Here is a 25837-nt window from a genome sequence, read left to right as displayed (position 1 = left end):
AATTTTTAAATCGATTCTTGAAGTCAAGATTCTAAAATTTATAGTGTATGATTAATTACCATATTTTTATATTTTTATTCAGAGCTACCTGATTTCTTTGTTATTTAGAGCTACTTTAGATGGAAAAAAATATGTTTATCTTAAGTGTTTCTTTGCTAGAGAAAATTTGGTTATAGAATCGACGTGGATGTGACATGTAACACATGAGATTCTAGTGAATTCATAAGAAAGTAATAAATATCTTTGTGTGGAAAAAAATGATGATACTTATGCGAATTTGCATAAGGTAGATGATTCACAAATCACTAGGGATGTCAAAAAAGCCCGAAATCGAACGATCGACCCGAATAGACTGATAAAAAAGGTGGGTTAGGGCTGAAAATTTTTAGCTCGGAATTTTTTTTGCCCGAATGGCTCGAACCGAAAATAGCCCGAGCCCGATAGGGTTGGCCCGATTAACCGAACACATTCTTAATAATTGATTTTTAAACTTTAATACGTTACTTTTTAATTCGATATATAACATTTTGATGCATGTAGAATATGTTTTGATTTTTTCCAATGGTTAACAAACATTTATAATATAAAAGTCAAATAGAGATAGTCATTAATGTTAAATCTATATATAATTTTTTTTATCATAAACGAAATTAAAGTTAGATATTATGTAAACTTATGTTAAAAAAACATTAATTTTTGTATCTAAAAATAAAGCGAAATGTCCTGATTTAAAAAATACGACATATTTTTATTACAAGAATATGATTATCTATAAAAAAATATATAAAAAATCGTAAAACTTGCGGGCCCGAATGGGCTAGCCCGAAACCGAGTGGGTTAGGGTTAGGGTCGAAAAATTTTAGCCCGAAAAATAAAGAAACCGACTAGCCCAAATCGAAAATAATCTGAAACCGAATGGACTGGTCCGAAACCGAGTCAGTTGGCCCGATTGACATCCCTACAAATCACAATGAGAATAAAAGTAGTAATTTGAGTTAGGACAAACAAAGATATTCTAATCGGTTCATTTCATATTGGGACTACTGATGAATGCGACACGTGGCTTGATGTCATAGGACGTGTTGTTGGTTTTAGTTAAGGAGTAATAATGTGTTGGGGAAGCCATAATATAAGTTGAAGTCAGATACGAAACTGATGAAATAAAATCTAACGAAGTCTTTCTCATGCGTTGCTCCCGAATTATGAAACATTTCTACATTTTTAGTTGCTAACTTTAAATCATTCAAAACATTGTTGCTGTACTTTTCACGTCAATTTCAAGAGTTCATAATAGTTATTTATACTTATTTAACAATGACACGATAATTATTTGAATTTAATCTATCTATATAATATATACAAGAAGGGTTTTTTTCCCTCTAATTTTTACTCTGTTTTTCTCTCACTTCTTCCACCAATATGTCCACTATTTTTTTATTTTTCTTTCTTTTATATTTTAATTATTTTATAAACATTATCAAATTTGATTAATGAAAAAAATATTCAATATGTATCTTTGATTTAATAGATAATATAAAAATCACGAAAAATGAATTTAAAATGAATAAATTATGAAAATATTAAAATTTAAAATATTTTATTATCTTCCTTTTCATTAAATTTTTACAACTTTTTATGTATGTTTGTGCATGAAAATATTTATTTATTTATTATGACATATAATACTCTATAATAATAATGCATAATGTTAATTTTAATTATCGAATAATTTTTAAAATTTGTTTAGTTAACTGTATAATCATTACACTTTATGCAAAGTTAAAAATTTATATTTTTGAATTTAGAATTTTATTGAGTAATTGATGTGGATTATTTTATTTTTAAAACATTATTATTAAAATGCGTTTATATATAAAAACGAAGAAAAAAACCTAAGAAAACCCTGGAAAGCATAAGAAAAGCAGAATAAGGGCCGAACCTCATTAAAATCTGTTTACGGAAAACTCAGTGCAAAAACCCGTAAACAGGAAAAAGAGTACTCGTCTAAAGGACGAAAGAAGAAAAAATCAAAAGTGGGAGAGCGAAAAGGATTGTTTCCAGAACTTCGGCCTAACCATCGTCCTCAAACAATCCCGGCTCAACCCACCCAAAACCAAACCAAAACACAAACAATATTTTAACAAAAAACACAAGAACGATCCAGCCAAAGCAAGCAAAAGAAGACACCCAAGGAGGCAAAGTCGGCTGCCAAAACTTGGCAGCAAATTGAACCCGGCAGAGGCAAGAACCCCCGCTGCCAAAACACAAACAAGAGATAAACAAAAAGCAAAACAATAACCGTCAAGACTCCCAAGGAGGCACAGTCGGATGCCAAACTCGGCAGCAAAATTCACCCGACAGAGTCAAGAATCCCACAACATGTTTCTTTTCTGCCGGAGTAGAGTTGTGTCTCTTGGACATGGTTCTCATGAATTGATCAACTGCTTGTTCCATTTTGTGCATGGAGCTGTTTTTGTTCGGTGTTCAGGTGGTTGGGAGGGGTGTTCTCCTTTCCCTTTTACAATCTTCGGGTGCGCTTGGGGTTGGGGATGGGAGAGTCGTGTCCCATTGGTAGCTCCGCGGCAGTCATATCCGAGAGACATAACTCTACTCCGACATAAACATATTTTATATTTATTTATATTTAATTTCGATATTCGTCGTGCATCGTATGAATGGACGTACTAATAAGATGAAAAACCGTAAGAAAATTTGATAAAGTTATACATATTGCTATCATTTTTTTAGGTTAAGTTATGTATTATCATTTAAAATATGTTACTTCACCATTTAACTATATCGTACGTCTAGTTACTTTTTATATGATTTCCAGTTGCTAATTATAGAGTAGTAGAAAGTACTGAGATTCAAGGAAAATCGTTTCAAGATGTTGGAATCATGCCCTTAACTTTATGCTAGATTCTCAATCTCTCAACAGCTAGTGTTGTTTCTTTTTTTTCATCTAATTAAATTATGGTTTTCAAATAGATAGAAACGTTTATGAATTTCAGTTAAAAGGTTTTCAGCTGATAATATATATTTTGATCATTCCATGTATTTTTCTCAGGATTCTGAAGAAAAAAAAGATATATAAGGGATAATTACAGTAAATATGCCAATTTTAGCGAGAATTTATTTTTAACACGAACTTAAAAAAATTCAATGAAATACACGAAATTTAATTGTCATTAAAATTTGACTTCGTTAAATTCTAAAATGTTCAAAACTGTCCCCTCTTTCAAAATAAATTGCACAAAAGTCCACTTTCAAATTTATGTGTACTGTGTACAAAAAAGTCCACTTTCGAATTTGTGTGTAAAATTTTAATAAATTACTTTGATGAACATGTTTATAATAAGTATAAATCCCACACTCTTGTCAAAAATGGTATCAGAGCAGATTTTTATTAAAGATTTATAAAATATTTAATATATTAGAGAAAATATTCGTGAAATTATCATGAGTATTGAATATTATCATCAAGCCCATACTCTAGAAATTGTCGAGTTCCAAGTGGTAATAAGGCTAATCCAAGCAAATATCCATCTCGGATAGTTGTTCAGATCCATAATTTCATTGGATTCTCCTCCCACGTAGAGTTAATTACTTCATATATTAAATAATATATTACTTAATATATTAAATATTTTATAAATCCTCAATAGAAATCCGCTCTGATATCATTTTTAACGAGGGCGTGAGATTTATAATTATAAGAAAACACGTTCACCAAGATAATTTAAAATTTTACACGTAAATTTGAAAATGGATTTTTTTGTATACATAAATTTGAAAGTGGGTTTTTTGTGCAATTTATTTTGAAACAGGGGGCAATTTTGAATATTTTAGAATTTAATGGAATCAAATTTGAACGATAATTAAAAAATATAAATTTTATTATTTTTTTTAAAATTCGTATTAAAAATGAATTCTTGTCAAAATTGATGTACTTACGTGCAATTATCCCAAAAGATAAATATCAATCACTTCAAGGTGCACGATCATAATTTATTTGAGTTGTATTACGAGCTTCTTAGTTAGCTTGCTTGTTCTTATATGAGCTCATACGCATTGACAATTGAAAAAAAAAATAAAAAAAAATGGAAACATAGAAACATCAATCTTTTTTGCATGGATCTTGATCCAAGAAGTTTGAATTTGTACAAGAACCATAACAATTTAACGATTGATTAAAAATAAAAACAAATCACTCTCTTCATCCTACTCTATTTGATTTAGTTATTTTGGTATAATTATTTAGGAGAATAAGGTTATACTTGGTATAAATTTGTGTGAGTCTAGTGTAGTGTGATAATCTAAAAAAAATATCAAATAAGGTGAGATAACTAAAAAAGAAATACAAATTAATTCAAATAAGATGAATAAAGTATTTATTTCATGACGGCATACATCTTATATATACACGATCAACTGTATGAGTGCGTTTAATTTGATGGATAAATTTATCATGGAAAAATGAGAGATAATAAAATTTATGCGTGTAAATATGAACGAGCGGATTTAAATTGGAGTGAAGTTCATTTTTTGGGGTATGCGTGTAAATTTGACGTAAATTGTATTGAAATTGGTAAGTGCATCTGAGAAATTGACAATGCAGATATGACTGGTCATTTACCAAAATGCCCTCCGATGAACAATTACAAAACTTTTTTTTTTGAAGCCTGCACAATTACAAAACTTGAAAGCCGATTTATGTGATGGCGGCAGCGTGTGAAGTGAGGGGCCGAATGGAATTATGATTTCGCCAGAACAGAGCCCCCATTTCCAGCGCTGATTCGTTGCTGTTATCGTAGATACATAATTTCGCTCTTTGCAATTCGAATCGGTTTTGGTGGATCTGCGGAAATATCATACGATCTCGAATATTACTCGTGTAAGATGCGAGCTCATTACCTACTTCTGGGATTATTATTTCTGCTCGTTTCACTTGTGGCATTTCTCACTATAATAGGTGTAAATTATGTTTTGTTGGTTTTCAATCGGAATTTCTGGGGTGAAGGATATATTTGTTGCGTGATGGTTGTTATTTTTCTTAATTTTTATATTTCATCGAGGCTTAGATTACGTGATTCTGATCGTATTATCTAAAGCTCTTTCCCCAATGAGTATGCTTAAAGTTTTGGTGGGAGCTGTTTTGGGGGATAGCTTTAATCGAATATAATGCTAGTGCAGTCTATTGATGAATTATACTGTTTGCTTGGCATTGATTTAATCTATTACCGTTATTGTTCAGCTATTGGTGGAGCGGCTTGCAGTTAGAATTACATCTGAGGATGAAAAAAGAATAAGGTCTTAACTTAACTGACTTTGCAACTATGTCTCAAGAAGAGGGTGAGAGTGGTGGGATGCCAGAAAATCATGTGGCGGATGTTGCAGAACACGAGACTAAGCAGCTTAACCCAGATAGTTCCATCGACAGTAATCTCGTGAAGGAGAATGGGCTCCATGTTGGAAATACACATTCTAATTACTACCATGACGAACTTGTACAGATGGTTCAGAATGAATATATGAAGTCTCAGGATGAGGGGTTGAAGATCCTTCTTGAATCTGATCAGCCTGACACACCAAAAGTACAGGAGCACGACTCACAGGCTGGGAATGATGATTCTGATAAGCCTGACCCACAAAAAATAGAGGAGGTGGACTCAAGGGCTGGGAATGACGATTCTGATCAACCTGACCCAGAGCGTGGCTCACGGGCTGGGGATAATGATTCTGATCGGCCTGACCCACAAAATGTAGAGGATCGTCACTCTGGGGTTGGGGATGATCTCAGAGATCTCAGTGGAGAAATTGAGTCACTGAAGAGAGAACTTCTTGAAGAAAGGCAAACACGATATGCTGCCGAGGAGGCTCTGAAACATCTAAGAGCTGCACACTTGGAGGCAGATACGAAAGCACAAGAGCTCGCTGCTAAATTTGACGAAGGTTTATAATTTGTTGTTAGTTTCAATATGAACTTTAGCCAAGTTATTTGTAACTTGATATCTTTTTGTTGGCATAGACTTGTAATGGTTTATATATCTGGTGGTACTATGCTTATAGTTTGTTCTGCTATAATTTTGGATTTGTGTACCCTTTTGACATGTAGACTTAATAAATTTTATGTTTATTTCTCTGGCATAGCTCAAAAGAAGATGGATCAAGAAATCAAGGAGCGGGATGAGAAGTATTCCGAACTTGACACCAAGTTCAACAGGCTTCACAAAAGAGCCAAACAACGTATTCAGGAGGTGCAAAAGGTACACCTATCATTTTTTTTGTTTGACTCTTCTTTTTCTGGCTCTCGGGATTCATTTTCGCGGTCCCCTGTCATCTCTGTTTTGGTCAGATTGGTTGGACTTTGGAGATATCGTAACTGTTGAATTTTTCTTGACTATCAACCTGAAAGCATTATTATCTCATTTTTTTTGGATGTAAGATCATTAGCCTGAATAAAAGGACTGATGACACATCTCTGATATAGTCATATAGTAGCCTGAGGTCATTTTCTGTTGCAGAGTTTAGGACAGTGAAGGAATATTACTTTTAAAAACTGGCTGGAGAACCCTTCCCCACGGTTCCGCCACCCTTACTCCCCACTAGGCTCTACCTGTAAGAACCGTGATATTTCTGTTTCTCTGCAGCTGAACTATTGCATTCACTTCTTAATCATCTCCTTTGAATCACAAAACATTTACAAGTTGAAAAAGAAAACCTCTCTCCCTACGGATCTCACCCTATAAACACTTAACTTGTATCAAGTGAAATTGTACCAGTCAGATGTTTATTTGGCCCTTATTTATTGTGGGATGCTCAAAGGTGTTCTAGAGTTGCTCCAAAAAGGGTGCCATTCAGCATGCTTTGCTGAAAATAACATCTCCTCGAAAGAGATAAGTGAGAATAATACTTGCTTTCTCTTCCCATAAATGTTATATGCTGCAAATGTTTTCTCATGGTTAACATTTCTGTTGATATGAATTTTCGCATGGCATCGCTTGTTTCATTGTGAGAGTCATCCAGAAAATTTTGCTGTATTTCAAATAAAAGAACTCTCTGAGAGTGAAGTTTTGGTAAAGTACCTTTAATAGGGAAAACGGAAAACCTAAAAAATTATAATTTGTTTGATGTAAGATGACAGGTAGGTTCTGTAATTGGTGTAAATGGAGCTTTCTGGTAGGACAAGTAATTTGGTTGAGCGATATTTTTGTGAGCTGTTTCTACTGTTTTAAGGAATGAGAGCTTTTCCCTGTTATGCTGCATTGCATGTCATTTTCTGTGGTTTATGTTATATGGAACTGATTATGCAAGTCAAAGAAGAAACATTGAAGCACTGAGGATGTTTGTTGTGTGAGTGTTTTCGGCTCAATTTTCTAGTTAATCAAGTTAGCTCAGTGTACCTCAATGTGTCTATGTTCCTATTCAACCATTTGAAATAAGAGCTATGTATTTAGCTGACAAACATATTTTCATGCTTGCTATAACGGTTTTCACGTTTATAGTTGTAATCAATTGATAACTGGGTTGTTTTTTCAGGAAAAAGATGACCTTGAGGTTCAGTTCCGTGAAGTTAATGAGAAAGCTGATATGGCTTCTTCCCAGTTGTCAGCAATGAAGCAGGAGCTGGAGCGGACACGGCAACATGCTAATGAAGCAATGAAAGCAATGGATGGGGAGAGGCAGCAATTGCGAAGTGCGAACAACAAGTATGGTCTCCACTTGTTAGGATTTCTTTTTGCATAACAAGTCCTCTGCTCCTGCTATCTCAAATGATCACTAGACACTAATACATAATTCAAGAACATGTGCAATTCCAAAACTGAAAATTACTTTGCACGACAAACCTTTTTGCTTTTGGCGGTCATACCTCCTCTTGGACGTTCAAATACCTATGTGTTGCTGCACAAAGCAAGAACTTTGTATACCTGTACATGGAATGATGGAAATATGATGTCCCTCTGTACTAGAAATGTCACCCTTACTATGGGACCTAAAGGCTATGCTTTTCCTTTTAAGTTGTGTCTCTTTTGGTACTGGATGAAAGTTGTGTATCATTCATCGGGTCATAGAGCATATAACCCGATAATCTTTGATTTAGTTGATTGAGACCATTTAGGTTTGACCTCTTACAATTATGTATACTTTAGTACTAAAATTTCTATGTTTAGCGAGTGCTTGTAGAAGAATTATTCTTTTTTGTAGCAAATAGTTTGACAATATTCTCTCATGCAGGCTCCGGGACAGCCTTGAAGAATTACGTCATTCTTTAATTCCCAAAGAGAGTGCTTTGGAGGCAATGCAACAATCACTTATAGAAAAAGAACAGGTAAGTCGTCATCTATGGTAAAATGACAATTGGGAAATGTTAATCTGATATCATGATGGTTTGAATTTGTGATTTACACATTTTATGTCACGTGTGTTACCTGTTTGATGTTGTCATAACCCGGTTCCACATAAAAAGGGTATCTGTTCCTTATCTGATAACAATAATATACTGTACATATTGTACCATCAAGCTTCTTATGCAGTAAGCAAGTGTACAGAGTTATTTTTTACGTGGATACTTTGTTCAACTAATGTTATTTGCTTGCAAATTTTCAACTTCCTTACCTATAAATAACTCCAATTAGGTTGGACTTGTATGAAACTAGCTGTGACTGTAGATATGTCTGCTTCAGGTTGAGGGGAGAATCTCAAGGTTGCCAGTTTTTCTTTGTCTTATAAAATTGTTATAGAGCCCACTTTGTGCATCTACGTCATGCTTTTTCTGTGTATCCTGATGAACATCATAACTGGCTTTATCATGATGCTCATTTTTAATCAAGCCTAAAAGAACATATATCTGTTTAGACTTTAGACGCAGCCTACCCCTCTCTTTATGGTGTTTACTGGGTCGTTTTCTTATTAGGAAATAAAGAAATGTATTACATATCCATGGATTAGGTTAAAATAAAAACTCATTTTAAGATAGAAACTAGGAACCATTTTCAGCCCTTGATCATGAAGATCTACGGTAGATTCATCACTTTGTTGAATGAATTCATGGTCTAGCGGTCGAATCCCATAGGGGGCGATTTTTTTTCTTTTTTTCAATTCATCACTTTTCCAGAGAATTCATCATGTTACTCATAGAAATTCATCATAATTTCATGGTTCGTAGTTTTTGTTGCAAAATGGGTTTGTAGCCTAACCACTCCCACCTATCCATTATGCATTTTCCATTAGCATATATTGTTTGAGATGTCCTCGTGGTTGTGTTTGTTTTGTGCTTTAAAACTGATTGTGAGTTGCCTGGAGAATTTAAGGTATTTATGATAAGGCCTGCAATTTCAGATGGAGTAGCATACATATAGCTCTTTTTCAACATGTTAATACTTAATACTAAACCGTGATTTCTGCAAATTATATTTTGCTTGATTTTGTATTGGCTAATGCTAATGTTGGAAAGTATGCAAAGCTGTAATTCAAAAGCGGATTGGTAATAAGTATCAGTGCTGAAGAGACCTTCACTGCACCGAGTCAATAACTGTCTAGGTTCCTGTGCATTTAATGCATTTGTTGGTTAACGAGACAACTTGAACGTCATCATTTGTTTGTAAAGTCATTTTGAGAGGAACAAAGTGATAGTCATACATCAAAGTTAATCTAATTTTTAGTGGTTGAAGATATTGACATTATTGGTAATGTTCATGCTAAGACTTCGTTGATACTCTGAAATTTCAGAAAGTTGTGTAATCTTAACATGAATTCAGAATTAGATGAGATGGGTGATGCTTAATACTTTCTTAGTCATCTACTCCTTAGTTTGACATAATATTCCTACACTAAGAATTGCCATATAGCCATTATTATTCAAAGGTTTATCTTATATTCTGGGTGAATTTATAATTAAGTGGGTTTTATTCTAGATGTAGATCAGTCATGTCAGGTGCTTAATTGACTTCATATAAGTGACTCAACTATTAACATATCATGGTACAAAATGGACAAGCTTGTCCAGAAACAATCTTCAATATTGATAATAAAGTGAACTTTGAACATCTGTTCTATGAAGAATACATTCTGGAAATTAGCCTCTAGTTCTGAAGTTTGTCATCTAGTGACTTATTAATATTTCCTGCTAGGAAATCGCTTATTGCTCACATCGTCCTGTTCTAAATAGTTTTTTCAAATGCTACGGTCGTCATGCCCATTCATTAAAAGTGTATGGTCTTCTCTGAAAACATTCACTTCACTTTACTTAGAACATGATATGTGCTTGAATTTGTGCAGATGCTGGAAGACCTGCGAGGATTATTGCAGTTGGCTGATGAAAAACGGCAAGCTTCACTTACAGAACTCTCTCTAAAGCATCAGAAGGTGAAATCATGTGGACATCGAGCAAACCCTTGCAATACATGAAGGGTTCTTTCTGACCCTACTTCTAAGTGCACCTTACTAACTTGAGGAATTTAATTTCTCGTTCCTATATTCTATTTCTCAGCAAGTAGAGAATTTGGAATCCCAAATTGCTGAGGTTTTAGCAGAGAGAAGCCGAGCAACTGAGACAATTTCCTCTCTGCGGGTACTCTCACTTAATATTCTTTAGTTTGTTTTTCTCAAAATATGAGCAGCAGTGATTGATCTTTATTAGTAGTATTTTTTTATCTTATTCCATTTGTGCTTTATGATTAGTTTCTTGTAGCATCATGTTTTTAGTCCTACCTTACAAGCAGCATTGGTATTTGGGAGTTTATAAAATGTGAAGTTAACAAAAGAATTTTTTACCTTTCTATTTTCAGGCTCTAATTGTGGAAAAAGACACCAAGATTGCAGAGATGGATGCAGCTTCAAGTGGTGAAGCTGCACGACTTAGAGCTGCCATGGAAACTTTAAAAGGAGAGCTCAACCATCTGAAAAACGAACATGTATGATTGGTCTTTAGCTTTCTGATTATTGTGGATGTTACGAATCAAGCAAGTTATGAAAGTTGGAGTTTCAACATTATATAAACCTGTAAATATAATGCTTGTCATCATTCAGGAGAAAGAAAAAGAGGTCCTGGAAACTGCATTGCAGTCCATGAAATCAAAGCTGGAGATTTCTGAGAGTAACCGGATACATGCTGAAGTTGAAGCAGCAAAACTGAGAAGTAATACTGTTACTTTCAGCATCACCTTTTTCGTTTAGGACATGGAATACCATTGTCATTTCTCTTTATCAGGTCAATTGGAGTCGGAACTTTCTGTGCAAAGTCAGCTGCTGAATAATAAAGATTCTGAGCTAGTGGAAGCTAATGACAAGGTTTTTCTTAAATTTCTTTTTGCCTCCTTTAAAGAGTAACTGCTAGTTTTGTCCCCTGCTAGTTAGATTTTATCATTCTGGTAATTAATTTCCTTGAGAGTGTTTTTCATGTGAAATGCAAGAAAAATTAAAACCCATTTGGACTTTTAGTTTGGGATTGTTAATAATAATACTCCCTACGTCTTGTAAATATAGTCATAGTTTTCCATTTTGGGACGTCCACAAAAAATAGTCCTAGTCTATTTATAGACACTACCGCACAACAAATCGATACATATTACCCTCAATATATCAACTTATTTACCTATTCTACCACATATGCTCCACCACTTTAATTTAACCTAAATCCCATTATCCACTAAGGTGGGTCCCTTTATCCACTTCAACACTTCCCTAAGGTGGAGTCCCTTTCTCTACTCACAGTACATTCGATTGCAGTCATTAAAACCTATGCGACTCTCTCCTAGGACTATTTTTACAGGACGGAGGGAGTATGCTTTTTCTTTCATATATTCATCTGCTAACTTTTATCAGAAGATTAAGTAGTCTTGTTCTTGTTGCTTTCTGACTGCTTATTTCATCTTTGCTTGTGTTGCATTTGGAAGCGGTTCAATTTTTCATCTTGCTGATGGCTACAAGTTGCAGATAAAGCGCATTGAAAGTGAATTTGCTTCGTACAAAGTTCGAGCTCATGCGCTGCTTCAGAAAAAGGATGCTGAATTAGCTTCTACAAGGGACAATGATCAATTCAAAGCTCTTGAGGAAGCTCTGAAGGTTAAACCAGCCTCTGTTCCATTTTTTCTGAGAAGACAGAAGAATCCTTGAGCCCATATCTGTATCTTGCTCCTCATAAAATTCATGTTTTTCATGTACCTAGGATGCTGAAAAAGAAATACTATTGGTAACTTCAGAAAAGGATAAAGCTCTCCAGGACCTTAAAGATGTTCAGACAAATTTGGATAAGGAAATTTTCACCAGGTACCAGTTCTTCTTGATACGCCAATTAAACTTCAGAAGCTTTACTTGTATCTAAAAGAAATATATATTTGGAAATTATTTGCAGTGTACTGAAGTGGGATATACAAAAACTGTGGAAATTATTCGTGTGTTTCTATCCTTTTGCTTGCGTTGTACTGCTTAAATGTATATAACCCCATTCATTGAAACTAGAATTTGCTAGATATTTTAAGTTGAACTTCAAAATGTGAGTATTTGATGCAACTTTTAGATGATATATTTATTTTCATCTTCGAATCCATTTTTTCAATCCTATACTATGTAAAAAACTCAAAACATGTTCCCTTCATCCATTCAATCTTTAAAGCCCAATCCCACGTCATCTATCCAATCATATATTTCATCTTAGAGTGGGTCCCACTATATATATAAGAATATACAACATATTTTTATTTTTTAAACCTATAACTCTAATATATCAAATCATTCATCACACAAAAACCATTACTACTCTTCTACAAAAACCGATGCCCTTTGTAAATTGCACTACCAATAGTAAAAATCAGAAATGAACATCCTCTTACTTTTCTACCACAAGTGAATAAGATATCTATGTGGCGAGAAAGCAAGTGTTGGAAATTTATGAGTGAAACCAGAAATGCTGGACTAGGTGTTAGATCAGGCATTGAATCAAATTCAGTAAAGTTGAGTTCGACTGATTTCGTTAGATGAGTAACTATCAGGCAACTAAAGCAACAAAGGTATAAAGTGCCTAATGTGGTCCATGTGAATTAAAAGGCAGGTTGGATAGGTTTTTGAGCCTTTCCATTTTATTGAACAAAATTGCTCTTAATCTTTTTGCACACTATCTCTCAGAAATGTTGTACACGGAGGCCAGAGCTCTGCTTGTCATCATAATTAGTTTTAGGCAGCAAAACTTAAGATTACATGCTTAAGAACAAGACATCCTAAATACTAAATTGAAGTTAGGTGGTAGCAAAGGTTTTTATTGAGATAGCAGAAATCGACAGTAGAAGGGGGCCACCTGTAGCAAATTCAATTGTCTGATGTGGACGGCGAAAAAGACAAGGAGTGAGGAGGGTCAGTAGGGAGGAGAGTCTGTTGGCAACAATGCCACTAAGGGGTTGTGTTGGATGTTGGTGGGGGATACAAGAGAGGAGGAAATAGTTCATCAACTTAAATTTCCTGTCCATCCATATGTTATTAGGAAGCAAAAGATTTTATTCATATCTCAGGTTTGGAAATACAGACTCACTAAGACAACTTAACTAAGGTTGAACTTACAAACTACAGAGACAGGCTAAGACATTCTCTGTGGCAAACATACAATTTATATGAGCAGAAAAGTTGGATATAAAATATTGACAGAATCTTGGGTTAGATATCTGCAATAAAGTTGGATTTGGAATAACTGGAAAGCTGAAAGGGAATTAAAATCAATGATAATCCAAGACTTGGCATATATGTAACACCTCTAGGTTAATTTTTTTGCCAATTTATAATTCCACCTAAAATTTATATTGTCCTTGCAATTTTATAAACCTCTGATCACTTTCAATTTTTCCTATTTTTACACAATCGTTACGACCTAGTAATTCCATCATAAAGCAAATTAATTTGGACATAGGTGCTAAATATTATTATCTATGTTCCATCCCCCATTCCTTTGGGTCTTATATTAATAAGAGAATGCTCTGTCAAGTTATCTAATTTCCTGTGTCATATATGTGTATTTGGAAATGCTTGTCAATTTATTTTGTTCCTATGTCTGTATCTCTGCTTCAAAATTTCATAACAAACATCACGCTTCATGCACTATATTATTTTTTTGGGGGGAGGAATAATACTTTTTACTGAAGCTATGTACATTGCACACACGTGTGTGCACATATTGACAGATTCCCCATTAAAATGTATCTGATTGATATGTATCTTGATTTGTTTATCATATTCAAGTCCAGTACTATAATCCTAGCAGCCGGATGGCAGATGAATCTGTTTTCAATTTATAACTTACTAATTCGGAATGCTCTAACTTTGCTTGTATTCTTCAGAGATGCAGCTCTTAGCATAGCAGAGCAGCAGATTAAGAGCTTGCAATTGAAGTTTGACTCTACTCTTTCTAACCATCAATCTGAGAAAGAAGCATGGGATAAAAGCCTCCAAAATGTGGAAGAAACATGGCGATGTAGTGCAATCATGTTTTTCCCTTAAGCTTATATGCATGTTTACTTTATACATGGAATGGTATTTTCATTAACTTGAATGTTAACTTTACAGTGAGATGTGAGGCACTGGAAAGGCAAAATGAAGAGTGTTCCAGTCAAAATTTGGAAAAAGAAGTAGATGAGCTGAAGTTACAATGTAAAAAGCTGAAGGTTGTAGCTGTCATATGTCGCTTCTGAATTGAGTATTTGCTTCATTTTCTTATTACTTATCTATATATTTCTCAGGATGAGCAACGTTCTTTTCATGATCTCGCTGATAAAATGATGGAGGAGAAGGACAAAGAGATTTCTAGGCTTTTGGATGATAATGAGAACCTACGTCAGTTGCTGGACTCAAGGCCTTCTGTATGCCCCTCCTCTACACAAATAATATACCTACCTACAAGTCAAATTTGATTTTCAGTTAGGCTTCTGTCTATATTGTTATGTAGTACTTATGCTCCAGATAGTATAAGCTTTTATCTGTAAGTTCTTTGATATGTTTACCACGTCTTAACTATTTTCAGGTTGAATACTCCGAGGACCATACAGGTAAAAGGATTATCATTTGAAGTCATAAAGATGTTGAGAGAAGTTAAAACACCACAAGTCTACTGTTAACGAATTGATCTGAGTTTTAATTGTCCTTTGAAACTGATGGATGCAGCTCTTCATAAACAGGAAGCCTCAAATTCTAGTACTTCAGCTGCAGATCAACAGATCCTAGTATGCAATTTTCTTTGTGACATAAAGAAGTTACATCTTTGTTTCATATATAAACATGTCCTATTAGATTCTCTATCTCTTCCTAGCATGCAGTTGGAAAATATATTTTCCATTCTTCATATGGTGTTGATAACCCCTAACTTATATAAACACATTTCTTTGGTTGTAACCTTTCGAGAAAGGAAAAGATTGCTTGAATTGGTATCTTTTTACATTGAAGTAGATCTCATCTGCATATAGTTGGATACAAATTTTTTGGAACGAGATTTTATGCTCACATGATAAACAAGAATATCTGATTACTTAGTGAAAAAGATTGCTGAACTTGCCAGATATCTGTACTGGTAATAAAAGTTAAAATTACTGATGTTTTTATGTATGGAGATTGACATCATGAAACACTTCTATTACTATAACTGATTTTCTTAAAAACATTTCTGGGTGATTCAGACAATTCTTCCTTCAACAGAAGCCCTGCCATTGAACTGGCTTGATTTGTTTCACGAAATTTTTGAATATTAGGCTTGAATTTGAATATTTTCACATACCTTGCAGAGTACCTGGTTTTTTATTTAGTTGTATTATTTCAGATTTTGGCAAGACAACAAGCCCAACGGGAAGATGAGCTTGCCCAAACGCAACGACATATTCTCGCACTTCAAGTATGTCTTGGACTTGTAGATATAATCTAATTATGAACTACTTTTATATGTCCTGACATAAATTCGAGATTTTGAGTTTCTCTTATAATTTGATGAGGATGGACATCAGAAACTAGTTAGTCAATGTGGGAGTGAACAAGTTCAGTAAATCAAAAAGGAATAGACAAACAAAACAAGAAGAGAGAAATAGAGAAGTGTAAATGGTAAGAAACTATGAAAGTAAACTCAGTCTAATAGTATAGACTTTGAAGACATCTACAGGCTACAGGATTAGTGATAATGTGACTTATGAGTCGGCAAATGATAGTTAATTAATTTAGAAATAATTGGAGATAACTAATTAATTTAAAAAATCATTCTAGTTTCCAAAAGCATTGCCCTTAAAGTTCCTTCTTGCAAAGGACTTGAATTCTTATCAAGACAACAGTTTTGATAGACTAGTAGTCAGGTAATGAATTATAAAATTACTCTAAAACTGAATACCATTTCTAAACTGAAGCCTAGAAATATGTCCAAATAAAAAAAATATCTAAATCTGCTTCATTACTGACATACATGGGACTGTTATCTAGGTCGTAGAATATCTTGAAATAAGCCATCTCTGCAGCTAAAATGTTTCTAAGGTTCTACTTATTTGATTTGTAATAAAACTTTTCTTGGCGACTGGTGTTTCTGATCATTTAAATGCAGGAGGAACTTGAAGAGCTGGAGCATGAAAATCGCCTTCACCGGCAGCAGGTATTTCATAGGGCTAGTTTTTGTACAAGTTGAATACTAAACAAGAAGTTCTATCTGAAAATCTGACAATCCCATTCCTGAGTGGAAATCATTTCCATCTTTGCTACCTTCCGCTTCTTGTCTTCCGATTGATTCTTTTGGATCAAATGATTAAAATTTAAAACTTTCACTGATATAATACATTTTAGCTCATATCTTTTGAATGTAGATTGGGAGTTGATTCAATCTGATGGGATTAACTTGCTGCAATTTTGAATTTGTACTGGAAAAGCTGCTTAATGGATTATTTATGTAATATACAATTGCCGTCTCTAGATGTCCAGGCCATTTAAAAAGCTTATGTTGTAAGTTTGGAAAGAATGTGATATGATTTGCACATGTACCTGTGTGTAAATTGTATTTCCTTTTGGATGATGAATTTCATTTTCATTGAAGAGATTCCAACCCAAGTCCTTTCTAATTCTTTGGGAAAATGAGCAACTTTAAAGATGTTGAAAGCTTACGTCATTTGCAAAGCAACCGACCATTTAAATGTATTAGTCAGAAATTCTTTAGCAGCTGTCCTCACGAATGTAAAAAAAGCTCATTCGTTGCAGTACCCGACCCTCTTTTACTATCATTGTTTATGTCTTCTGAGATCAGTGGACTACCCAAATGCTGCAGAAATTACGCATTTAGGGTCTCTTGAGACCCTGCAGTGATTTTCATAACAATCTTACTTGCATGGACATTTAGGGTCTCTTGAGATTTTGTGTCGACATACTCATTCTGGCAATTACGCATTCCCTCTCTCTCTGTTGTGCTACTCAAGCATTATAACTGCAGTTTACGTTGAACCCAAATATAAATAGATTTGTTTTACACTTGAAAATTGATATTGTGTTGCTACCTTCATTTAGCTTTGATGATAATGCTGCAGGAAGCTATGCTAAAAGAAGAACTTAGGAACATGGAAAGAATGCAGAAGAGGGAAGGAGTGGATCTGACATATCTTAAAAATGTCATCTTAAAGCTTCTAGAGACAGGTATCTTGTATTTCAGTATGCTCTCATCTCCAGCTGTACCCTCCTCTTTCATGGTCAACCACCCAGCTCGGGGCCTCCGCCATGTTTCACTTGCTTGGTGATTTCATGCTTTAACTTGGCACATCTCATTGACAATAAGGAAATTCTATTTATGGACAATTAACAAATGAAAAGGAATAAAAAAGAAAGATAATTTGACTTATTTAGCTATTTAGTTTTATGTTTTTATGTATCACACAAGGTGGTGAATGCGTTTATTTATTAAATAATTATACGCACTATTGATTATTTGAATCTCCGTTTTGTGCCCATTCAAATTGTGTTAGGTGAAGTGGAGCGATTGCTACCTGTTGTAGGAATGCTTCTTCAGTTCAGCCCTGATGAGGTGAGTTTGTTTTGTCCTTTCTCGGTTTATGCTTATGTGGAAAAGGATGTCTATCTTCATTTGCTTCACTAGTTTCATGCTCCATGTGATAGAATATGTGCAGCATGTCGAGTGCAGACAGCTTATTATTCTTTCTATTATAGCCATCTGTCGGTGCTTACAAGTTATAGCACCATCTCTTGCACAGTCTTATTTATGTGTTCAGTTTCTGCTGGGAATTCCGTTGAGCTTGAATTCAGTGGAACTGAAGGATTTTAGAAAACTACCAGCCAAGAGGCAAATATAGACTTCTTAAATCCGGTTATTGTATTCTAGATTCTAAGTGGCGGGAGTTGGAAACTCAATATCTGCTTCAAACTGCATTTTACCGCTTAAGTGAATGAGTCGTTGACTTACTAACAAGCCTGTTACGTACATTTGCAGATGCAGAAGTGTCAACAAGCCTACCGCGCTTCAAATGAAGTTCCACCTAGCCCTGCAAATGATTCTTCGCGATCAGGGCCGTCTCTATTCTCCAGATTCTCATTTGCATAACATGATTGGAAACACTGGGAATAAAAGATGGAAAAGCACAGACCAAATCTTACAGCCTTACTGGGAAATTGAATCAGATATTTTTGTATTTTTTATGTAGCATAAAATATTGAGTAAATGTAATACTGTAAAACATCTTTTGGACGGAAATGGAATACTTGCGAACTAAGCAGTTTGAAATTGACTCATAGTGTTGTACAGACGATTTTCCTTCAACATTCTTTGCCAATTGAGCCATGCTTCTTAAATTTAAAGAAGGGCAGTTTTGTTTTGTTCTCTCTCTCGTACGCACGAGTAAAGAATTCATTTTAGTAATTAAATGAGTTACAAAAGTCAGAAAGAATAGAATTGATGAATGGTTCAAAAATATGGTAAGAAATTGTTCAGTTTCTTTTCTAAATGTAGGCATGCTGTTTGATCGAAGAGGAAAAGGTTACCAATCCTAAATTTACTATATTGTTGTATGCATAGCACAGAAGTGATTCGTGTTAATAATGACAACTTCGATCTGACATGCTAGAAAATGTTGTCCTATTTGGGAATTCAATGACTAGAAAACACCATATGACAGAAGACAAATACTCCTTATTTTCTTCGCAGGTCCTGGACGAAAATTGTTGCAGCTTCTTCATCCATCGTATCAAAGTCGCCATGCTTTTAAATCATAACTCCTTAGGCAGGTATTTGTCCCTAATTTACTATCAACAAGCGATCGAGTCTATCATTCGTATATTGACCAGATTTACTGCAAGCAATGAGCACTAATCACTTGCACTTCGGAGCAAATAAACATGGTATGGGGACTTTAGAGGAATGCAAGGCTAATCTAGTGTATGGCTGAAATGCTTATAAACTACCAAGCAATAATAGATCTACCATTTTATGAGAAAAACAAAACACAAAATAAACTGGAACAGTGATTTGACAAGTATGAAGCCAAAAAAGACCAGTTATCCACTCACAACAATAATGTTGCACACATGAAGAGGACAGCTACAGTACAATTAAGTTGGGCACACTTATGGTAACAGCTAAGAGACAATATTGTGCATCAATATTTTGATTCAAACAAAGTTCAAGTCTTGAGGATAGTTCTACATCTTAGAAAGCAACTGCAACTCTGAAGCATATTTCACCTAGAACCACGTGCATAGTTCCTTTCAAGACTGTGTCGAGGGGGAGAGTATGACCTGGACCTTTCCCTTCTTGATCTTCCACTTCCACCATAAGGCGAATGTCTGGGCGAGTAATCACGCCCACCTCTATAAGGCGAGCGTCTAGGAGACCTCCTGTAGCCATAATCTTCACGGCTGGATCCTCCACGATATCTTCCACGATCCCCATAACCTTCCACCGAACCAATAAATTAGTTTGATATGCAACATGAATAATACTTGCATAACGAGCAACAAGAACTCACCATCACCCCGAGAGCTTTTCAGACCAAGATAATGACCAGGAGTGGGAGTCCTTGCGCGTTTCCTCCGTGACTGAAGAAAAATGATAAATATAAGCTAATAGAAGCAGGGTAAACAGCTCATAAAAGTAAGTAAAGCTCATCACTACAAGGAATGCATAAAAGAATCTCCAACCTCAGAAGCATTATTATAAAGAAAAATGAAATTTATGTTTTCCTATATCTTGTCTGTTGATAACACACACAAAAGACAAGTTCACTAAGAAAATTATATTTGGCATTTGCTTTAATCAATCAAATAAAAGAAAAAATCAATGCCAGGTATGGGATACCATAAAAGCCTGATTACAATGTTGACAAAAACGCTTGATTAATTGGGAGTTGAGTATTCGCTGAGGTTGTATAGTTGTTGGGGCAATATAGATGCTATTTAGTTGATCAGATGCAATTGAAAAGCTGTTTTAGCTTGTTGCGATGGATGGACTGATCATCTTTGATTTCTGCCAACATAGCTGACGCAATATCTTCTGAATATAACCAGAAAACCTTCAGGTCAAAGAGATTGATTTACAGACAAATAGGTCATCAGATACCAATGTCTATCAGACAGGTAGCTTACCCTCTCTACAGTTATGTACCGGCCTTCAAGCACTGACTGATTGAGGTGTTTGATACAGCGATTAGCATCATCTGAAGAGTCCATATTAACAAAAGCAAATCCACGAGATACACGAGATCGCGGTTCCACAACCAAAAAGACAGACTTGACCTGAAGAATGAAATTTAAAATGCCAACAGCACAGATATAAGACATTGAACTTAGATCTACACATTATACATTGTGAGCAGTGACTTCGGTTTTCAAATAATAATAATAATACAAAAGATCCAAGAAACACTAACCTTTCCTTCCTTTGAGAAATGATCTTCAAGCTCTCTCTCAGTGACCCTTGTAGATAGGCCAGTAACATAAAGTGTAGTTCCATCATTAACAACTTCTTCCCTACATGACATAAAGAACAACATTACTGATAATAATGAATATCAAAAGGGTGACGGTCTAAAGTCACAGATAAGGAATTAGAACTAACCTGCCAGTGCCACGACCTCTTGACCTAGATCTTGATCTAGATCTCGCCCTTGGTCTTGACCATGATCTAGAACGAGATCTAGATTTGGACCTAGATCTTGACCTGGATCTCGAATTTTCTTCCCATGGAGAGGGAGAGCGTGCATACCTAAACATAATACAATTGAAAAGCCAAGTGTCAACCACTGATAATGCAAACAAAATCTATGCAATTACACGTTAGCAGTTAGCTACAGTGAAACAGCATGGGAGCCATGCCAAGTAGAAATCAGCAAGTAAGAAAATCAACATGATTGCTAAAAATAAGACTTAATAACTGAAACTTTAACCCAAAAGCTACAAGCTATGTGCAAATGTAACTGAAACTAAAAAGGGAATGACAAGAAAATAAGCACATGGACCCTAACACTAATTATGATGAAAATTACTACACAAGACTCAGAGTCTAAGACACAAGAATGTAATGACATATAAAACTGTAACTGCCAAAAGAATACATATGAAATTGATAGGCCATTGTGAAAATTAAAAGAATTGAAATAACCGCACAAAATATCACATAATTTCAATTCAGGTTGCAAAACAACAATAAGGCAACCACGAAGTTAATACACAGCAAAAGATCACAGATCACAAATTAAACGGGCATAATGCAAAAATCAAACGCAAATCCAATCAAATTAACACCAAGACCAGAAACATATCACAAGCGCCCAACCCCCACCCAAACTACCAAAAAACGTTAACAAGCAAAAAACACAAATAATGTGAAACTCTGAGAAAGAAAGCACTGGTAGCAGATGATCCAGTATGTGTTAGTTGCACAAGTGACGAAACAAGAAATCAGGCTACGTTATCTATAGTCCTAGTTTCTTCTCTCGAATTAGAAACCCAAATCCGCACCCCCCACCCCCACCCCCCTATCTCAAATTAATAGATCGGAAACCCTAGCAGAATTCTGCATGAATTAAAATCACCAGCATAATGAAAAATAACATCGGAACAAAGATTAAAAACAAATATATTACCGTTTTCTTGGAGAATCAGCCTGCAAAACGAAAGGAAATTCCAATATTATAATCAACTTTTTACACCCAGGTGACGCACATACATATAAACTTCATAGAAATGAACATCGAAGAGAGAGAGGAATCGATCTTACCATAGTAGGAGCAGAGACGACGAAACCCTAAACCCAGTCGCTTATTTCGAAAGCTAATTTTGAGCTCGTCTTATGAAATTTTGTTTATTTATTAATTATATAGAGATCTAGAAATAGGCGAGTTCCCACTTGCCAAACAAAATCATCCGGTTGGCCACTGCCACGCCACTTTCTTCTCTGCCAGATCAAGAACTCAACTAAATGACACTTTTACCCCTCTCCAAGGTAAGCTAAAATTTACAATGAATTACTTGTTCATGACATTTCTAAAAACAAAAGGCGAATTAGGGATGTCAAAAAAGTCCAAAACCTGGGGTTGATTCGAATAGACTGATAAAAAAGGAGAGTTAGGGTTCAAAAATTTTAACCCAAAAAAAATTTGATCCGAATGGCCCGAATTGAAAATAGCCCAAGCTCGATAGGATTGACCCAAAAATCGAGTGAGTTGGCCCGATTAACCGAACACTTTCTTAATAATTGATTTTCAAACTTTAATATTTTACTTTAATTCGATAATAATATTTGATACTTTTAGAATATGTTTTGATTTTTCCTACCGTTAATAACAAACATCTATGATATAAAAGTCAAAGAAAGATATAGTTATTTATCTTAAAACTATATACTCCCTCCGTCCCAAAGGAAATGTCCTCCTTCTTTTGGGCACGGTTATTAAGGATGCATAATCTGCCTAATCTAGTAAAAACTGAAATGATGCATAATCTGTCATTGAATCTTATATGCTGCCTAATCTAGTAGAAACTGAAATTTCCTTAATATTCTACTAGATTAGGCAGATTATGCATCCTTAATAACCGTGTCCAAAAGAAGGAGGACATTTCCTTTGGACAGAGGGAGTACAATTTTAATCGAAAATGAAGTTAAAGTTAGATATTATGTAAATTTACGTTAAAATAACAATAATTTTTGTATCTAAACCAAAGTGAAATGTCTTGATTTAAAAAACACGACATATTTTTATTGCAAGAGTATGATTATCTATAAAAAAATTAAACATATAAAAAAATCGTAAACCTGCGGGCCCGAAGCCCGAATTGAGTGGGTTAGGGGGTTAGGGTCGAAAAATTTTAGCTCGAAAATTAAAAAATTGAGTAGCCCGAACCGAAAATAACCCAAAATCGAGTACGCTAGCCCGAAATCCAGTGGGCTGGCCCGATTGACATCCCTAAGGTGAATAATAAAATTATTAATTACACATTGTAAATTACAAATATAATTTATAATATTGGGCTACTGATAATTTTCAATTATGAGTTAGACTTGGGTGCGGGTGCCCGCATGCTATGCGGCCCCGACCCAGATCAAATGGTTATATAAATGATTTTAGTAAATAAAAACAAAAGTAGTTTCTGGTGCACTGGTAAAGCCAGCGCCTTTTACTTCTAAGGGTCAGGGTTCGAAACCCCTTTGTCCATTTTTCTTGGTTTTTTTGTTCCTTTTTCTTGGTTTCATTTTTTGCTTTTTTATTATTTATTTTTTTCAGTTTTTTGTCTTTTTCGTTTTTTCTTTTGTTTTTTTTTTGTTCCTTTTTTAGCTTTATCGTTTTTTCTCTTTTTTTGGTTCCTTTTTGCTTCTTTTTTTTTAGTTTTTTGTCTTTCATTTTTTTTCAATTTTTTTATGGCTTTTTTGTTTAATTTTTTATTTTCAACACTTTTTTCTACTTTTTCCCATTTATATGTGCTTTTTAATATTACCTTTATTCACATCAATGATTATGTTTTCTTACAACTATAATTACTTAACCAAATAATTAAAATTACAAATTTTCGTAAGTAAAAATAAAAATTTTCGTAAAAATAAGTAATAATTTTAAAATATTACATTTCTTCATATGCATAATTACTTTTTATTAAGATAATAGTTACTTTTAATAAATATAAAATATACATTTGTTAACACAAATATATACTTATGATATAAGTATTTACTTTCATTCAATATAAAGTATTATATATACTAAAATCGTAAACCCTAAACTCTGAACAGTAAATCATGAGCCGTAATAGGAATATTTACTTTTAATAAGTATAAAATATACATTTGTGCTTTTTGCTTTTTTAAATTTGTATATTTATGTCTAAGTTATTTCAAAGTAAATATTGTTATGATGAAAAGTAATTATCTCAATGAAGAAAAGTAATTTTAAAACTTACATTTCTTTATATCAACAATTTTCGTGTAAAAAGTAATAATTTTAAAATATTACATTTCTTCATATAAATAATTACTTTTTATTAAGACAATATTTACTTTTAATAAGTATAAAATATACATTTGTTAGCACAAATGTATTAATGAGTGAAAATAACATTACTTTTCTTCACATCAATAACTACTTTTTCTTACAAAAATATTTATTTGAACAAATAACTAAAAGTACAAATTCCCATAAATAAAAGTAACATTTATCGTGAACAAATGTAATAATTTTGAAACATTACTTTTCATCACATTTACATTTTTTTTCAATAATGTATACATTTGTTAGGTATAACTATTACATTTGAAAATAAGTATGACTCTACATATTAAGAAGTTAATATAAATATTTCCTATCATTCTATATTTTGTAATTACCTGAACACTGAATATTAAACCATAAACCTTGAATACTAATCTCTAATCCTTGAATGCTAAACCCTAATGAAAATATTTACTTTTATGTAGTCTAACATATACATTTCTTTGTACAAATGTATATTTATGTTTCTACAAGTATTTCTTGTCATTCTATATTTTGTAATTACCTGAACACTGAATACTAAACCCTAAATAGTGAATACTAAACCCTAAACCTTGAATATTAAACCCTAAATAATGAATACTAAGCCCTAATCATTGAATACTAAACCCTAAATAATGAATACTAAACCATAATCCTTGAATGTTAAACTCTAATGGAAATATTTACTTTTATGTAGTCTAACATAATACATTTCTTTGTACAAATGTATACTTATGTTTCTATAAGTATCTCCTGTCATTCTATATTTTATAATTATCTGAACACTGAATACTAAACCCTAAACCTTGAATAATAAATCCTAAATAATGAATACTAGACCCTAATCCTTGAATGCTAAACCCTAATGGAAATATTTACTTTTATGTAGTCTAACATATACATTTCTTTGTATAAATGTATACTTATGTTTCTATAAGTATTTCTTGTCATTCTATATTTTGTAATTACCTGAACACTGAATATTAAACCCTAAATAGTGAATACTAAACCCTAATCCTTGAATACTAAACCCTAAATAATGAATATTAAACCCTAATCCTTGAATGTTAAACTCTAATCGAAATATTTACTTTTATGTAGTCTAACATATACATTTCTTTGTACAAATGTATACTTATGTTTCTATAAGTATTTTCTGTCATTCTATATTTTATAATTATCTGAACACTGAATATTAAACCCTAAATAATGAATACTAGAACCTAATCCTTGAATGCTAAACCCTAATGGAAATATTTACTTTTTATGTAGTCTAACATATACATTTCTTTGTACAAATGCATACTTATGTTTCTATAAGTATTTCATGTCATTCTATATTTTGTAATTACTTGAATGTAATATTTTAAAATATTATA

General features: G+C 33.7%; 2 protein-coding genes across 4 annotated transcripts; one reads left to right on the top strand and one right to left on the bottom strand.

Annotated features, from left to right (window-relative positions):
* The first annotated feature begins 4601 nt into the window (after positions 1-4601).
* LOC131020111 (protein GRIP-like) lies at positions 4602-18815 on the top strand. 2 transcript variants are annotated; one of them, XM_057948784.1, is made up of 22 exons: positions 4602-4894; positions 5255-5952; positions 6151-6266; positions 7540-7709; positions 8236-8329; positions 10279-10365; positions 10490-10570; positions 10788-10913; positions 11029-11137; positions 11210-11289; positions 11935-12063; positions 12167-12267; positions 14322-14455; positions 14548-14645; positions 14721-14840; positions 15002-15026; positions 15142-15200; positions 15791-15862; positions 16553-16600; positions 17520-17625; positions 17952-18010; positions 18434-18815. In XM_057948784.1, exons 2-22 carry the CDS (start codon positions 5337-5339, stop codon positions 18542-18544), a joined length of 2541 nt encoding a protein of 846 aa, XP_057804767.1. In that variant the 5' UTR covers positions 4602-4894; positions 5255-5336; the 3' UTR covers positions 18545-18815. The 2 variants fall into 2 exon arrangements, with proteins under 2 accessions (XP_057804767.1, XP_057804768.1); XM_057948785.1 differs by lacking the exons at positions 15791-15862; positions 16553-16600; positions 17520-17625; positions 17952-18010; positions 18434-18815 and having other exon boundaries at positions 14721-14897; positions 15142-15183.
* A 660-nt stretch (positions 18816-19475) lies between these two features.
* Positions 19476-22382, bottom strand: LOC131020112 (serine/arginine-rich splicing factor SR45a-like). 2 transcript variants are annotated; one of them, XM_057948787.1, is made up of 8 exons: positions 22214-22343; positions 22080-22099; positions 21143-21199; positions 21053-21088; positions 20865-20964; positions 20581-20730; positions 19965-20034; positions 19476-19891 (listed from the first exon to the last, which is right to left on the bottom strand). In XM_057948787.1, exons 1-8 carry the CDS (start codon positions 22214-22216, stop codon positions 19677-19679), a joined length of 651 nt encoding a protein of 216 aa, XP_057804770.1. In that variant the 5' UTR covers positions 22217-22343; the 3' UTR covers positions 19476-19676. The 2 variants fall into 2 exon arrangements, with proteins under 2 accessions (XP_057804770.1, XP_057804769.1); XM_057948786.1 differs by having other exon boundaries at positions 21053-21199; positions 22214-22382.
* Between the last annotated feature and the right edge of the window lie 3455 nt (positions 22383-25837).

This window comes from Salvia miltiorrhiza, chromosome 4 (assembly GCF_028751815.1).
Source record: "Salvia miltiorrhiza cultivar Shanhuang (shh) chromosome 4, IMPLAD_Smil_shh, whole genome shotgun sequence".
Classification (NCBI taxonomy): Eukaryota; Viridiplantae; Streptophyta; class Magnoliopsida; order Lamiales; family Lamiaceae; genus Salvia; species Salvia miltiorrhiza.
The sequence above is the reverse complement of the archived record's forward strand: the minus strand, read 5'-3'. Positions and strand labels throughout refer to the sequence as shown.